Raw genomic sequence first — 15,554 nt, 5'->3', positions numbered from 1 at the left:
AAACGGACTTATTCAAAGACTACTGAGGCAATTTACATACAAAAGGTATGTGTGAAATAGCCTTTCTAAGTCTGAGGGGTATTTTGGTCAGGATTTTGAGGCCGTATCCGCCTCAAAATCCTGACCCAAAAGATGGCTCCCATTGAAATGAATGGGAGTCAGTCAGTTCTTTTTATTGGGAGCAGTTTGTTCCGGCTCCCGGAAAAAAAAGCGACATGCTCATTCACAAGACACTCCCTCCTCCCAACTAGGCCCATTCATTGGGACTAATCCGGAGCAGAGTGTGCGACCGGCATCCAGTCACAGCTACCCGTTTTTTGGTCCGGAAACTGAGGCGGCCTCCCCCTCAGTTTCTGGACCAAAAAACTCAGTGTAACCTGGCCTAAAAGCTATGAAAGTATGTGCTTACCTAAAAATTACTTTTCCCAATGATAGAGCCCCTTTAATAAATATTATCCACCATATCTCTGCTTCATATTGACATAATCTTTAAACGTCCTTTAATTTAATTTTGATGTTAGAACTATTACAAGTCTAACAGCAATTTTCCATGTTTATAAGAACACTTTTCAAATCCATTTGCTAGGGAAAACATAATAATAATAATAATTAGAGATGAGCGAACGGCGTTCGATCGAATTGCTATTCCAATCGAACACCAGGTGGCAAACTCACTAAAAATTTGATAACTGCGCAGGAGAGGTGGGACAGGAAATACGACAACGTAGACTGTGAAAAAAAAAAAAAAAAATCGGAAAAAGGAATTGGCAGCCGGAAACAGATAACCTCCAATTTAGACGAATGGTGGATGGTACAAATGGTAAATTCGACTAATTTGGGACTGTGAACTATATGAATGTGAGACAGCGACAGATCTACAGGCAGGGTTAGCTAGGGATAACCTTTATGTTATGGGGAATGTCACTCACCTAGCTCTTTGGGGCTCTATCTTGTCGGGATCCCCATAGGAATGCATTGACCAGCATTGATTGGCCGAATGCCCATACACTGGCCAATCAACGCTGGTCAATGCATTCCTATAGCAAGATATAGCAGAGCCCGTGCGGTTAGCCCGGCTACTTCAGACACCGGAGATGAAAGAGCTCTGCACTACACCCAACCATCACTCCAGTTACTCCTCCTGTACTAACACGACTAGCTCAGCTTGGCTATTCCTTAGCACTACTAACACGCTCAGCTCGGCTATTCCTTAGTGTAATAGTCCAGCTGAGCGTGTTAGTAGTACTAAGGAATAGCCAAGCTGAGCGTGTTAGTACTACAAACCCCCGCCCGCAGACTCCACGCCCACACTCTCCTAAGTCCTGCCTTCTCTATAATACTAGTCGGGAGATGGGGTGGGGCTTAGGAGAGTGTGGGTGGGTACTGGGCGGGGAGACTCCGTTGATTGGCTGAATCCCGTAGACTGGCCAATTAATGCATTCCTATGCGAAAAACTCATAATAAAGGTACTTGATGCCCCCAGACATGCTTCCCCTGCTGTCCCAGTTGCTTTCCAGGGTGTTGGCATCATTTCCTGGGGTGTGATAGTGGACTTGGTGACCCTCCTGAGTCGAATGGTAGGATCGCCTGTAGCGAAGCATTTTCTCCCATAGACTATAATGGCGTCCGATATTCGATCAAATAGTCGAATATTAAGCGGCTATTTGAAACGAATATCGAATCTCGAACATTTTACTGTTCGCTCATCTCTAATAATAATACATTTTATTTACATAGCGTCAACATATTCCACAGTACTTTACAAAATGTAGGATTCAAGTACAGACAAAAAGATACATTACAAAGAAATACACACAATTCACACAATGGGATTGAGGGATTGAGGGCCCTACTCGCAAGAGCTTAAAATATATGAACTATGAACCTGTAAATCTATGAATCTACTAATATCATCTTCAGTTCTGGAGGGCACCAAAACAAAAAAAGGAAGTAGACTAAAACTTAACATTTAATGATAAATCTAAAAAGCTAGAAAATATGTCACTGGTGCACAATTGTGCTAAAAATCTAACTACAATAATGTGAACAGGAGCCTATGTCTGAATATATTGCAGTAAAGCGACGATTACAGCGTTCAAAGTCAACTTAAACCCTTAATCCAGACTGGTAGATGTGTATAAAAAGCTCCCAGTTGCTCACTATTAGGATAAATGACGCAGTCTAAAACTAACACCAAGTAAGTAGCCCATATCTAAAAGGTTCTTTCCTGTCTTGGTCACAACTGCATTTTTCCCAGAATAGCACTGGGATGTATTGAAACACTGATAGCCTAAAGTATTGCAACATTCTCCTTCTAATGGCTACTACTGTGTATAACACTCAGGCCACACATAACACCCTACTAGCACTTCTTTCAGCCAGAGTGTAAAACACAAATTAGCGATAGAAGAGTGCATGCCCACACTGTCTGTTTCTGGTAACAGTGCTCCTATACAACATGCACTCTACACCTATCACTATTATCTATGAGAAGTGCTCACTTAAACAGCTGCATCTATGCTGGAAAGTAAAAGCTACCTCTTGCCCTGCCTATAGTGGACATCTGTCCATGTATTTTCCTTCCCTACGCGTTACAACTATTCAGTTTCACCAGGGGATGATATTCTACAGCAGAAAAAATTTAAACCATGGAGCCCAGGCAATCACTGTCTAGTGAACATGCTCTGGTGCCCCCTGTTTCGGCACAGTGTGTGGCCATGAAGCGACCACCTGAGTATCCTGTCTTAAAGAGGACCTTTCACCACTTGAGGCACATGCGGTTTTATATACCGCTAGAATGCCCCTCTCCCCTCCTGATAGTACTCGTCTATAGAGGAGTACTGGGGGGGGGGGGGCGCGTCTCTCACCACTCTCACAGTACAGCGCTATAGGTGCTGCTCTGCGGGGGGCGTTCCTAACTGACTGTCACAAACCCCTTTCTGACGGTGAAGAGCTACGGTATCTGCACCGATAGCTCTTCCCCGGAGGCACAGAACGTGAAAACGTATATAAAACCACATGTGCCCCAAGTGGTGAAAGGTCCTCACCGACATCCTCCCCGACATCCGCCGTAATAGTACGGCGCTGCCGGGAAAGACTTCCCACACAAAACCGCCATAGTACTACAGCGGCTGCATGGTGTTCACACAGAACCTGTGTGCGCACCATGCCCTGCGAGTGTCAGCTGTAACATACGGCTGACAATGCCCTGTAACACCCGCGGTAGGAACCGGGTCCAATCGCGGGTGTTAACCCCTGAACATGACCGCCAGCATCTCAGGGGTTTTGGTATATTATGGTGCCAGTGTTGGTAATGGGCAGCCCGGGGTCTGATCAGTGACCCTGGGTCTGCCCCATGCCGTCCCTTCCACGTACCTGGTTGATCCTGCCAAAAAAGGAAGCTGTCAGCCCCGTGCGTCTACACAGGCTGACAGCTTCCTATACACTGCAATACACATGTAATGCGTGTATTGCAGCATACATCTAGTGAAGCAGTGGTTATCCCACAAAAAATAAGCCCTCCAACCAGCTCTGTCTACCGAAAAAGAAAAATGTTATGCCTTTCAGAAGATGGCGAAGCAAAAATAATAAAAATCATATAAATGAGGTATCATCGTAACTGTACCGACCCGCAGAATAAAGGTAACATGTTACTTATGCTGTACTCTGCACAGGAAAAAAAATAAATGCTAAAAAGCAATGCCAGAATTGATGTTTCCTTTTACATCCCACCCAGAAAGAGTTAATAAAATGTAGTCAATAAGTTACAGGCACCCCAAAATGGTGATATTGAAAAGTATATCTCACACCCCCAACACCAAGCCCTCATATGGCCACATTGCCAGAAAATAAAAATAAAAATCTAGCTTGTACAATGTGAAGACAAAAACCCCAAAAGTTGCCAAATCATTAGGACATAAGCGGCTGCGACTAGAAGGAAATGTATAAACTGTGCGAGCGTTTTCAGGGGACACCCCATATTTAGAGTTTATGAGAGAGAAGACACCAGCGCTGATCCCCCAGAATTTAATTTAACATTCATTTCAGCACTACATATTATTGTACCCTTTATTATCCAAATATGGCAACCCCCCCATACTCACTATTATCCATTTGATGCTCTTATTATCACAGACACTGGGAGGCACAGTAAAGCTGTTAGAGTAGTTCTTTACCCATGTACTCATGGTATATTACTTTGTGTCTGTAATGGTTAGATGGCCATATTGTCTTCTAGTATCCATGTCTAACCCACACTCAACCTTTTGTACTGTTGAGATTGCCAGAAGTATGGAGGGACAACAAGTTAGTCATTCGTATGGCGGCCAACAAGATGTTCTGCTCTTCCCAGAAGTTTCCCAGAAGTGAGGGAGATAGCTGCCAGAGGTTATCATTTTCAGTACAATTAGATAGAAGCCAGACTTAATGGAAAGCCACCAAATTTCCTCAGTGTCATACTAAAAGAATGTATTTTTGGCCAGGTTATGCATGACGCCTGACCAGTCACATGTACTATGATTGGACAATTTAGGATTGTTGACAATAACTGTATTGGTGGAATTTCGATCTAATCTGATTGGTTAATTTCTAATATACTCTTTTATTGGTTAATTTTCAATGACAATTCTTACTATAAAATAAACCAAATCTGGGTGGGTCTTTGCAGATCTGACCGGATACTTATCTACAAGTGTCTGTATTTCTCTGTCTTTCTTCACCGGTGATAACCAATTATACAATCTATTGGGTGAGAACGAATTTCTACGCTAACATTTTTGGAGGCCCCAGCGAGATCTGCCGCTATCAACTCGGTACAGGTGAGCATTGTACAGGTGGGGTGGGAGTGGTGTTCTGTCTGCAGGGTCTGCACATAATCCTAGGTAGTGAGGGCAATGCCCCACGGTGCACTCCCTGCGTCACAGGAAATTACTCTTGTCCTGCCAGTCTCACCTGGGGAGTTATAAGGCAGTTATAACCCAGATAGATTGTTATATTCTGGTTTGTATGTTTCCTCTCTTTTCTTGTTCTTCTCTGTTTCCTCCTCCTACCCTGATTTGGTATTTTGACGGACCGATAGTGGTGTGTGAAGTGCGGGGAATTATTTGGTTGTGGGATAGGTCTGCTGGTCGGTGGTTGCATGTACTGTATGTGATCAGAAGTGGTTTAAGAGTTATGTTATGTAGATTGATTAACGTGTCTTGACAGCAGGAAGGAGTTAACTGTTTGATTTGGCTATTGCTGTTTTGATTTAAGGTGTAAAGATTCTACTTACAGACTTGAGTTGAGTAGTGCGTAGGAATAGTCAGGCTCCAAATCAGTTGTTGCTATTGTATAAGATAAGGTATCTTCTTGACTTCTTGTTCTATTTATTGTATGATCGTATGTTGTTTGTTTGATGGATATTAAGACTCCTTGAATGAGACTATGTGAGTGTATGAGAGTCGCCTGAATTTAGGTGTGGTCTCTTGGCATATGGCCAAAAGAAAATTTTATGGGTAAACTTGCCACGAAGACATTAAGAACACTCTCCAATATTTGTTTTTTTGATTAAATTCAGTTTTTATCTTTTTTTGACCTGTTTGTCTTGGTCTCCTTCACCTCTTTGTTGAAGAGTTAACTTCTGCAGAGGGGGAGAGGGGGAGGTCACTGCAGCTTGTCTGTGTCTGTGTTTCATGTCTTGCTGTTTAAAGTCGAAGCAACATTAACGCATGTCACTAACACACTAATATGCATTATTTGTTCCCGGTCTAGAAGGTTTTGCTTTAACAATTGTTGGACTGTTATTATTCAGCACATTTTTAAGCATTTGCGTAGCCAGAAAATGCAGACGCCAATGTGGGATACCATCTATGTTATTGCTGGCCGATTAGAAGAAGAATATGAAAGATTTGTTAAAGTGATAGAGCCAGGATGAAGTTGGAAAGTACTGAATTGAGAATGCTAAACTGTGATTGAGTGATATTGAGGGAAAATAAGTTGTGTCATCTGGTGGAGATAGGTTTTAGTTGTCCTCAGAATCTTGATGAACTAGAAAATTATACTGAGGCAGAGAAGTGCAGGATTGCAAGTTTTACTGTAAGTTGTTCTGAACGTTTATGAAGGTTGTTTGTTGAGTATATTGCAATGATCATTTGATCAGTTGCTGTGGATTCTACATTTCCAGGTGTCCAGAATCTCAAAGTACAATTTTCAGATTACACTTGTGGGTGAGAATTTGTCACAGGACGTTGCCCTCACCTCGTTGAGAATAGTTGCAGACTTAGAGGCTGCTACATTTTTTCCTCCTTGTGACATCCAACAGAACTTAGATGTACGGTAGCAAACTTTAGTTTGCTAGTACTGACCATAGCGGAACGAATCAGAGACAGGGGTCGCAACCCTCGACTGAATGCTATGGGAACTGTTCTCACTAAATCCGGAAGGGAAGCCAAATCAGAGAGGATTGGCCCCAAGATTACGATAAGGGATTTAGTCAGAGCAGAAAAAGGAAAGCTGCCATTAAGGATTCGGCAAGGATTCTTAAGAAGGCTGGTATGCCAGCCACAGGTTGCTCTGATGTCTAGAGGTGGAAAAAGTTTGAAGGTGAGAGCATAGTGCAAATTTCTCCCTAGAACGGACGTTTGGATATTGAAAGATGAAGTTTCCTAGAGTACCTAGGAGAGTTATAGTACGAGTGTCTAGTACACCAGATGAACATGAAGGAAGATGTGTACTCTGCATATGAGGGGACAAACCCTGCAGAATGAACAGCTTGCAATGATTAGTCTACTAAGTGTATTTTCTCATACGGTTATATGAAAATCCATCAGGTTTCCAGAAAGTTTTGGGAAGGTTATAAGTGACGTTCCTTGATTTATCATTTTTGTGTACTGGGGAAGAGGTGCTCCATTTATGGGCAGAATTAAGAAAGTTCTAACTGATGTGACTACATGAATAGAACCAGTACTAGAATGTATGGAAAGGAGGGAATTGTTGTTTATGAGGTTACAGATAGTAATACAGAGTTTGAACAACCAGTTAGTGTTAATCACTGGGTTAACTGATGCTGTCCAAGGGATAGAGGACGCAGGGGATAAGTATTATGCTTGATTGTTCGATTAGTTAGCATATTTATTTGATATTTATTTGATATTACAGTCCTGGCATCCAAGACAGGAGGTTTAAGTATGTTTCCTAAGTTTAGGATGTCAAAAAGATGGAACTCAGAATGTTGAAACATAAAGTGATGTGATAATATGCACATAATAGGATTGTTCCCCATTGTAGGAAAACCGTTATTGAAACTTAGAAACTCAGTAAGGTGTCTGAATTTAAAAATGTGTGTGTGCATGTCGATAGGGAAAAAAAAAAAACGTAGCACAGATTATTTTTGTAATGATGTTTTGGTTTTTTTTTAAGAAAAAGAGAAGAAAATTATTTTGTTCTATACGAAGTGAATTAGAAGTCACTCCCATATCTGCTGTGTAATGTTCTGTGTGTATGATTTTGTTGTGTGATCAGGAGATTGATCCGATCCTTCAGTTGATGTTTCTGCTTACTTTGTTGATATATGTATATTGTGAATATTTGCCTAACCTTATTGTATTGATATTATGAGATTGTATGAATGTGTTCCTGTTTCTTTAAGAGAGATTGCTGAGGTCTGTAGTCCTACACAGGACACAGCTATGAGATACAGGGGGGGAATACCCAGCTGCAGCTATGAGTGTGATAGGAAGCTATGCCAGCTGCAGCATGATAAGATCACAACTGGCTCTTCTTGTGATGTCTAGCTTTGACCTTGTAGAGAATCTATATGCCTCTCTCACAGAACATGAAGTGATTTAAGGAAAAAAAGATAGGAAATCACAAGAGTCATTGTTAGTGAACATTGAAGTGTAATAAAGTTCATAACTGTGTCTGGTTATTAACAACTTAAGAAAAATTTAATCTAAATGAATCTATTGAATCTATTGATAATTTTTTTTATTGAGCTCTATTATAGATGGTCTTGGATTTGGGAAAGATGGTGGATCCTGTATCAGATATGCCACAGTCACCGAATATGAGGTAAACTAAGAGTAAGAAGACCGGAGACCTATTATGAGACTCCAAGGGTCTTAGCTGAACTTGAAGCCATCGCTTGAACATGGTACAATGTCTGAGGGTAGGGGTTTGATATAGTGGGACTATGGTCCGATCTGGAGAGCGAGAACTTTCAGTATGTTTAATGTTGAGCCTAAAAGGATTTCCATGCTGTTCAGGTAGTGATGGACTCTGCTGCTGCCCCCACACAGGTGGGTATAGTTGGAAGTCATGGCACACATCAAGGCTGATAGGAAAGAAAGTAGAGTAACATGTGGGCAGACATTGCCATTAGCCCAGCTGCACAAGCCTAGGGGACATGTTTTACTGCTAGACCCAAAACGTTTTAGCTCTCTTCTCAGGTTTTACGACACTGATGCACCGAGAACGGTCCAGGAGGAAAGGAGACTCGGAAAGAGGATGTGCAAGTCCTGGTGTCCGGTGGTAAGAGAGTATCTTTGCTGACAGCATTGTCCCCATTGATGGTATAAGCAGTGTTATGTGTACTGTTTAGTGGTAGCCATGTGTGACCTGGTGAGCGGAGGATGGGCAGCTGCAGGATTTAGCATCACTACGGTCAGATATATATGTAAGCCGCATGGCATGTGCTAGGCCAAAGAGTCAGGCTTGAAGCCCTTGTACCTGTTCCAGGGATTGCAGATTGAGTATATACGATTATTAAAGGTGAGACGGTATAAGTATGTGCTTGTGTGTAGTTGTTTCCCCTCAGGATGGCCACCACAACGGGACTGATGTAGTGTAAGTAAGATCCCCGAGACCATCAAAGTGATAATGGAATTTACCATACGGGTAATAAAGAAAATGTATACCATGGGGATATAACAAGTGTTTCTTACCCCCATGCTGCTCCCAGAGTATTGGAAAGTATTTAGTGGTTGTCACATGCATTTGTATTCTCTGCCGTGTATATTCCTGACAGGAGAACTTAGCCTTAGCCCCAGATTTGGATTGTATTGTTCATAGTCTGATGTCCTGACTATGTGATGAATCTTTAATAGCATATGATTAATGTATATATGCAGTTCCCTTTCCCTCCAGATTCTAAGTCAGTGGAAGGAACTTATAAACTAAAACCCAAAGATTGATTTTAATTTTCCACAAGAGCTTCAAATCAGACATTCTGACATGGCAGACTATGCAGGGATATATATGCATAAGAATCTCCCATAGATTTCTAACCGTGGTCTCAGCTCTATTCCAGATTCCGACTCATTGGAGGAGACTCATTCTCTACAGCCTGGAGATTGGGTTACTGTGAGGAGACACATCAGGAGATCGTTGGTGGATCCGCGGTTCAATGGTCCATTCCAGGTCCAGCTGACCATATCCACCTCAGTGAAACTGATGGAAAGCCGACTTGGATTCAGGCCTCACATTACAGCCAATTCCTCAATCATGAGTCTCAAAGATTATCTGATTTCTTATTCAATGTTATGTTTTTGTTTATGTTTTAAGTCAGAACATATGATGCTTATGATGGCAGACAGATAAAGTAAACTATTAATACTAGTATTTGGTATATAAAGCTGTTAGTTCTAGACACTAGTCAGCATGTTATGATATTAGATTAATTGACTACAGCTCAAGAAGACTTATGTCAGATTGTGGGCCATTTTGTTGTCGTTACATTGATGCCCAAGGTATGCTCAGGGTTGCCCATAATTTACTAGAAACAAGGAGATTGAAGGAAGAGTTCAGGGAGAGTCATTCAGAAAAAGATGCCCCTGGCCAGGATGGCTATTCTGGCTATTCCAGTTAATTGGTTCAGGGGACCAGGAGGATATTTATACTGCAGTTTGTGCTTAGACTTGACTTGATGATTTAAAATAGAGCACTAAAGTCTAATTGTTTTTCAGATAAAGTTAAGATTGGACCAACTTCTGTATAAGGCTCCAACGTCCATTCCATGATGATATTGATGATCCGAAAATGCACATGTACGCATTGCGGAAAAGAGGCTCTAGAAGACCTGTCCGACTGAATATATTGTGGGACAAAGTTCGAAACAGCCACAGCCTGCTAAGAAGAAGCTTTTCCGCCATATTGATATATTTGTTGTTCATCTTGTAGCATACTTATTATTACAGTTAGGGCAGAAGTAGAGTAGAATGCTCCCTCTAGTTTGTATCTTTTTGTCCTTTTCTTAAACAAGGTCCTGTGGATCAGATTTGATTCAAGGTAGAAGGATAGAGGTGGTGGGACCATCCGGATGGATGCTAGCATCCCTCAATCTGTGGAATTAGTATTCACACACTTTGAGTATGTAGGATGGTTCTGTTTTGCTATCCATGAGAGAAAGGGAGGTAGTTAGGGAAATATTGGCCTTGTATGAAAATGATAAAAAGAGGGGAGTTGTTAGAGTAGTTCTTTACCCATGTACTCATGGTATATTACTTTGTGTCTGTAATGGTTAGATGGCCGTATTGTCTTCTAGTATCCATGTCTAACCCACACTCAACCTTTTGTACTGTTGAGATTGCCAGAAGTATGGAGGGACAACAAGTTAGTCATTCGTATGGCGGCCAACAAGATGTTCTGCTCTTCCCAGAAGTTTCCCAGAAGTGAGGGAGATAGCTGCCAGAGGTTATCATTTTCAGTACGGCCCGTCCTGAAAATTTACGGCCGTCATTGTAATGACGGCCGTAAATGACGGCCGTCTTTTCCTATAGAACTCTATGTAAACGTTTTAGGACGGCCGTAAAAGACACACAAATTACACACAAATGACGCCTGGCGTTACTCTGTGTGAATAGAGCCTAAGTGTCTCAGCACTGGAGCAAATCAGTTAATATGTAAATTCTTGCTCACAACAAGAGTTAACAGACCTGGCTTTATCAGCCTGCTGCCAAGAGCAGTTTAACATAGTATATGAACATAAATTCATAACAATCGTGAAGTCATTGTTATTTACTAGGATAAAAAGTAGCCTATGTTTTAATCGAGGTTACAAACTATCTATGTGCCAAATTTCATCCAAATTGGTTCAGCTGTTTTTGCGTGAAAGAGTAACAAACAAAAAAACTTTCACATTTATATTAGTAGGATAGGAGAAAGGATGTATTACTCACCAGAGCAGAGAAGCCATTGAAGAAACCAAACCATAAATTGTGAAAAAGACTTGCAAATGTCTTGTAGTGGTAAAAACACAGGAACTTTGAAGTACGTACATATGATAAACGTCCATGGAAAAAAAGCAACCTCTGGAGATAAGAAAACTGCGCCATTGCAAAGTCACTAGCAAGAACAGCTTGCAAACCTTCTTTTCCAATGATCCCTACACCAATATGAGCAGCTGTAAAATAGACAATATATATATCAGTATGGAAATAAAATAAAATATACGTTGAGAAATAATAATTAGAATTGTGTAATTAGAGTTATGCTAATAAACAGTGGGCATAATACTTAGGTATAAAGCATATGCTGGTTGATGTGCTGTGGCTTTAGAGACAGACAGACCAGGTTCCAGGTCAGTACAACCCTTACCACAGAACAGGCACCTACAAGAAATTGCAGGAGCTGTTTCCTTGATAGGGACCCAGATAGTGGATTATATTTTCTTGCCCAGAGAAAGTGTATTGGTTTTTGGACACAATGTCATGTTTGCAGAGTTCCTGCGGTACTGTAATTTGGAATCGGCCAGAAAGTGACCATTTTGAAAACTGCACCCCTCAAAGAATTTATCATGTGGTGCAGCGAGCATTAGATTCCCAGAAGTGAATATGTAAGCTGTGCAGAATGTTATTCTTGAGGGTGCCTTCAGACGGAGTATACGCTCATACGTGCATATCACATTGAAAGCAATAGGGAAAAAAGCAGCCCATTCATTTCTATGGGGAGCGCACGTATGCCGGCTCCCATAGAAAGCAATGGGATCTGTTTTAACGCCTGATTTGGAATGTGTTACACGTTCAGAATCAGTGAGCGTATACTCCGTGTGAAGGCACCCTGAGAGTGCGTACTGATGTATTTTCCCTCGTAAACTCTAATTCTGGGGTACCCTGATATATTCTCGCACAGTTTATACTTTTCCTTCATGCCACAGCCAGGTTTATCCTGATGATAGGGCGATTTTGGGGTTTTTTGTCCTTACATTGTAGCTGTACAAGCTATATTTTTTTTTCTGGCAATGTGGTCATATGAGGGTTTTCTGTGGGATAACATATACTTTTCAAAGCCACCATTATTGCTTATAATTGCTTTGAATATTCGATGCGTTTAACCCCTTGGTGTTCGGCCGATTACACGCATTCCTATGCTGGTGAGGTATTCGATCGAATACTACTCGCTCAACCCTATTTATAACCTATTGAATAAATTTTCTTAACACTTTCTGGGTAGGATTTTAAAACGAAAACATTTTTTTTTCATTAAAATTTTTTGCCATGCAGCGTACAGCATAAGCAATATGATATCTTTACTCTATGAGTTGGTACAATTACAGCAATTGCAGCACCTCAGGAGTTAATTGCGATCGTAGATCAGCTCTTACCACGGGTGATAGAGGGAAGTGTCAGCCGTATATAAACGACTGACACCTGCTAGACATGGTGCACACAGTTCCTGGAAGTTTGCAGGAAGGAGTTAAAGTGTAACTAAACTTTTGATTTAATGCTAGCATTTGTGTCATTGATCATTTTTGAAATATTCTTTATTTTGGCTTTTTTAAAGTTGCAACTGCATACAAATATCCCAATTTTGACTGTATTTCAATCAATGATATCTTGGGAAATATTACAATTAAAGCAACAAGCTTAGAGTCATACAAAAGAATATCTTCTTTCCTACGACATCAGAGACATGTTCCTATGGTACCTGAAATATAACTGGTTTGAGTGACTCCACTACCGTTATTTTCCCTGCTTTACATACCCAAGCCTGTACACAGTCAGAAGCAGGGTATTAAAATCAAAAGTTGTTTAAAAGTTCAGTTACACTTTAAACTAAGCAGAATATGTTAATTTGGTTCTTCAATGTACCCCCTTTTGCCTTGATGACAGCCTCGCACACTCCTGGCATTCTCACAATCAGCTTTATAAGGTAGCCACATGGAATTGTTTCCAGCTGAGCACCTGTTGGCTGCTTTTTCCTTCATTCTGCGGTCCAACTCATCCCAAACTATCTCAATTGGATTTAGGTCAGGTAATTATGGAAGCCATGTCATCTGATGCAGCACTCCATTACTCTCCTTCCATGTCGGTTAGCTATTACCAACATGGGTGTGTTTTGTGTCGTTATCCTTTTGAAGAACAAATTATGACTCCATCAAGTGCAATCTAGATGGGATGTCATGCTGCTGAATGCTGTGGTTAATGCTGCTTAAGTGTGCCTTCAATTTTTCATAAATCACCAGTGTAACCAGCAAAAACATAGCAACACCCTCACACCACCTTTTCCAAACTTCTTTGCTTGAGCCAAGGGCAGTCTCAAGCTAGCCCTCATTTGTTACACATGTAAAAAACACGCTAATAAACGTTTGTTTTATTGGCACGTTTTTTACACGTGTAACAAATGTCATTGAAATCAACGGGAGTCTGATTTTTACACGTTTATTCTTTACACGTGCATTATGCAAAAATGAGCGCACGTTTACTCCGTGTGCACGAGCCCTAACAGTTACACATCCTGCAGCTTCAGCCTTCACATGGAGTAAACGCGTGTGTATTTTTGCAAAATACACGTGTAAAAATAAGACTCCGATTGACTTCAATGACATTTTACAGGCGTATTTTTACAGACGTATTTTTACAGGCTTATTTTTACACGTGTAAAAAATATCATTGAAGTCAATGGGAGTCTTATTTTTACACATGTATTTTTACACGTGTACTTTGCAAAAATACACGCGCGTTTACTCCGTGTGAAGGCTGTAGGCTCCTGTGTCTACCTCCATTGATGATACATTTTGCAGACTGACATGCGGAAATTTTTAGTGTATACTAGAGAGATTAGAACATGGAGACATGATCCCTGAATTTATTTTATCTCTGTTGTGGAGAATAGTTGTGTACATTAACCTTGTGGTATACTCTGTTTTTTAATGCATATTTAATAAATGTTATATTATATCTCGCTACCTCTTTTAGGCCTATGATTCTTGAGCTCTATTGCAAGTTTTAGTGCTGTTAGTGCTATCTATTGCAGAAGAAAATGAAGTAATTGCTTTGGATCCTGCAGTGATAAATAACACATCAATCCCCTTTTTTCATCTTCCCTAAATTTGTAGTGTTCCTGCTTACAGCATCTTATACACTGTATGGGACATCAGCACTGTAAGGTGTCCTCCTACTAATGACTATTGGCTGAGAGGACAGGACGCCAGGACGTCACAGACATATCTCTTATGTATTATCACTGCAAAATGCATGCCATTCTAGTTTACACATCTGCGATTCAAGTGTTACTAGAAACTGAAAAATATGGAATATTTTGGTCAAACCTGGCTCAGAACAAATTGGTTAACCCATCTCTATACACAGTAAATGCATATTTGCCTCCCATAAATTGGATGCCAGGCCCCTTCAAGCATTTTCCTGACCCCTTCTAGAAGAAAACAGCATCAGAAGATGGAGGACACATGCATATCTCTCCTGCTGCTTGGGATGGCAATGACTGTTGATATCATTTCCCTTCCTGACTATGGATTTTATTATTATTATTATTATTACCACTGAATGAAATGAGAATACCCCTTTAACATTAGAAATGTACGCTTCCTGAAATGCTAAAATAGATACTTACTCTTTAACATATTAACATCATTTCCACCATCTCCTATAGCAAGTGTGGTAACCTTTTTGTTGTTCTTCACCATCTCCACTATACTAGCTTTCTGCTTTGGTGTCATCCTACAGCATATGACAGACTGATACTGACATGCCATGTCCACCAGTGCTTTTCTCCTGAGGTCAGTGTCTTGGTCCGTTCCTTTCTTTATCCTGAATGCCAAAAGCAACTTTTTCCATACAGACATTTTTTGTGCCTCACATGGATGGATTAAAGAACTCTAAAGAAGAACAAGAGAAAAAAGCATATAGTAAAATATTGTCATTAAAAAGAAACAGTGGTTAAGATTAAAGATATAAACATGATTATGAATAATATTATAGGAAGGAGGGCAGTGTCGGGTGGGGCGATTCAGATCGCAATCAGAGGCAGCCAGTGTCAGAGCTCAGAATCGCACCCCTTCCGTGCTCCTTCCCAGGCACCGAAACTAAAAGCATGGATTCCTCTGGGACAGTAGCACACTGACTCATTCATTTCTATGGGTACTTGCACAAGACATGTTTTTCACTGATCAGCGTGTGAGCCGTAATTCCGCACCGCATCAGATAGAACATGTCCTATTCTGTTCAGTTTTTGTGGCACGGACTCACCCATAGAATCCTATGGGAGACTAAAAACCTAGGATGGCACAATGATATACTTAGTGTCATCAGTGTGACGTCCATTTTCGCATACAAGCTAGG

The 15,554-nt window shown here is 40.9% G+C and overlaps 1 protein-coding gene across 1 annotated transcript in view; it reads right to left on the bottom strand.

The window, feature by feature from the left end:
- Positions 1–15,554, bottom strand: part of LOC142189623 (phospholipid-transporting ATPase IK-like) — a 177,992-nt gene that overhangs the window by 20,727 nt on the left and 141,711 nt on the right. Inside the window, exons 21-22 of the mRNA XM_075262228.1 lie at positions 14,827–15,091; positions 11,154–11,377 (exon numbers count right to left, since the gene is read on the bottom strand). Of these exons, the coding sequence (XP_075118329.1) occupies positions 11,154–11,377; positions 14,827–15,091 (489 nt within the window). The remainder of the gene's footprint in view (positions 1–11,153; positions 11,378–14,826; positions 15,092–15,554) is intronic.

This window comes from Leptodactylus fuscus, chromosome 1, assembly GCF_031893055.1.
Source record: "Leptodactylus fuscus isolate aLepFus1 chromosome 1, aLepFus1.hap2, whole genome shotgun sequence".
In the NCBI taxonomy this organism is placed as follows: domain Eukaryota; kingdom Metazoa; phylum Chordata; class Amphibia; order Anura; family Leptodactylidae; genus Leptodactylus; species Leptodactylus fuscus.
Note: the sequence above shows the minus strand (reverse complement) of the source record. Positions and strands in the feature narration are given on the sequence as shown.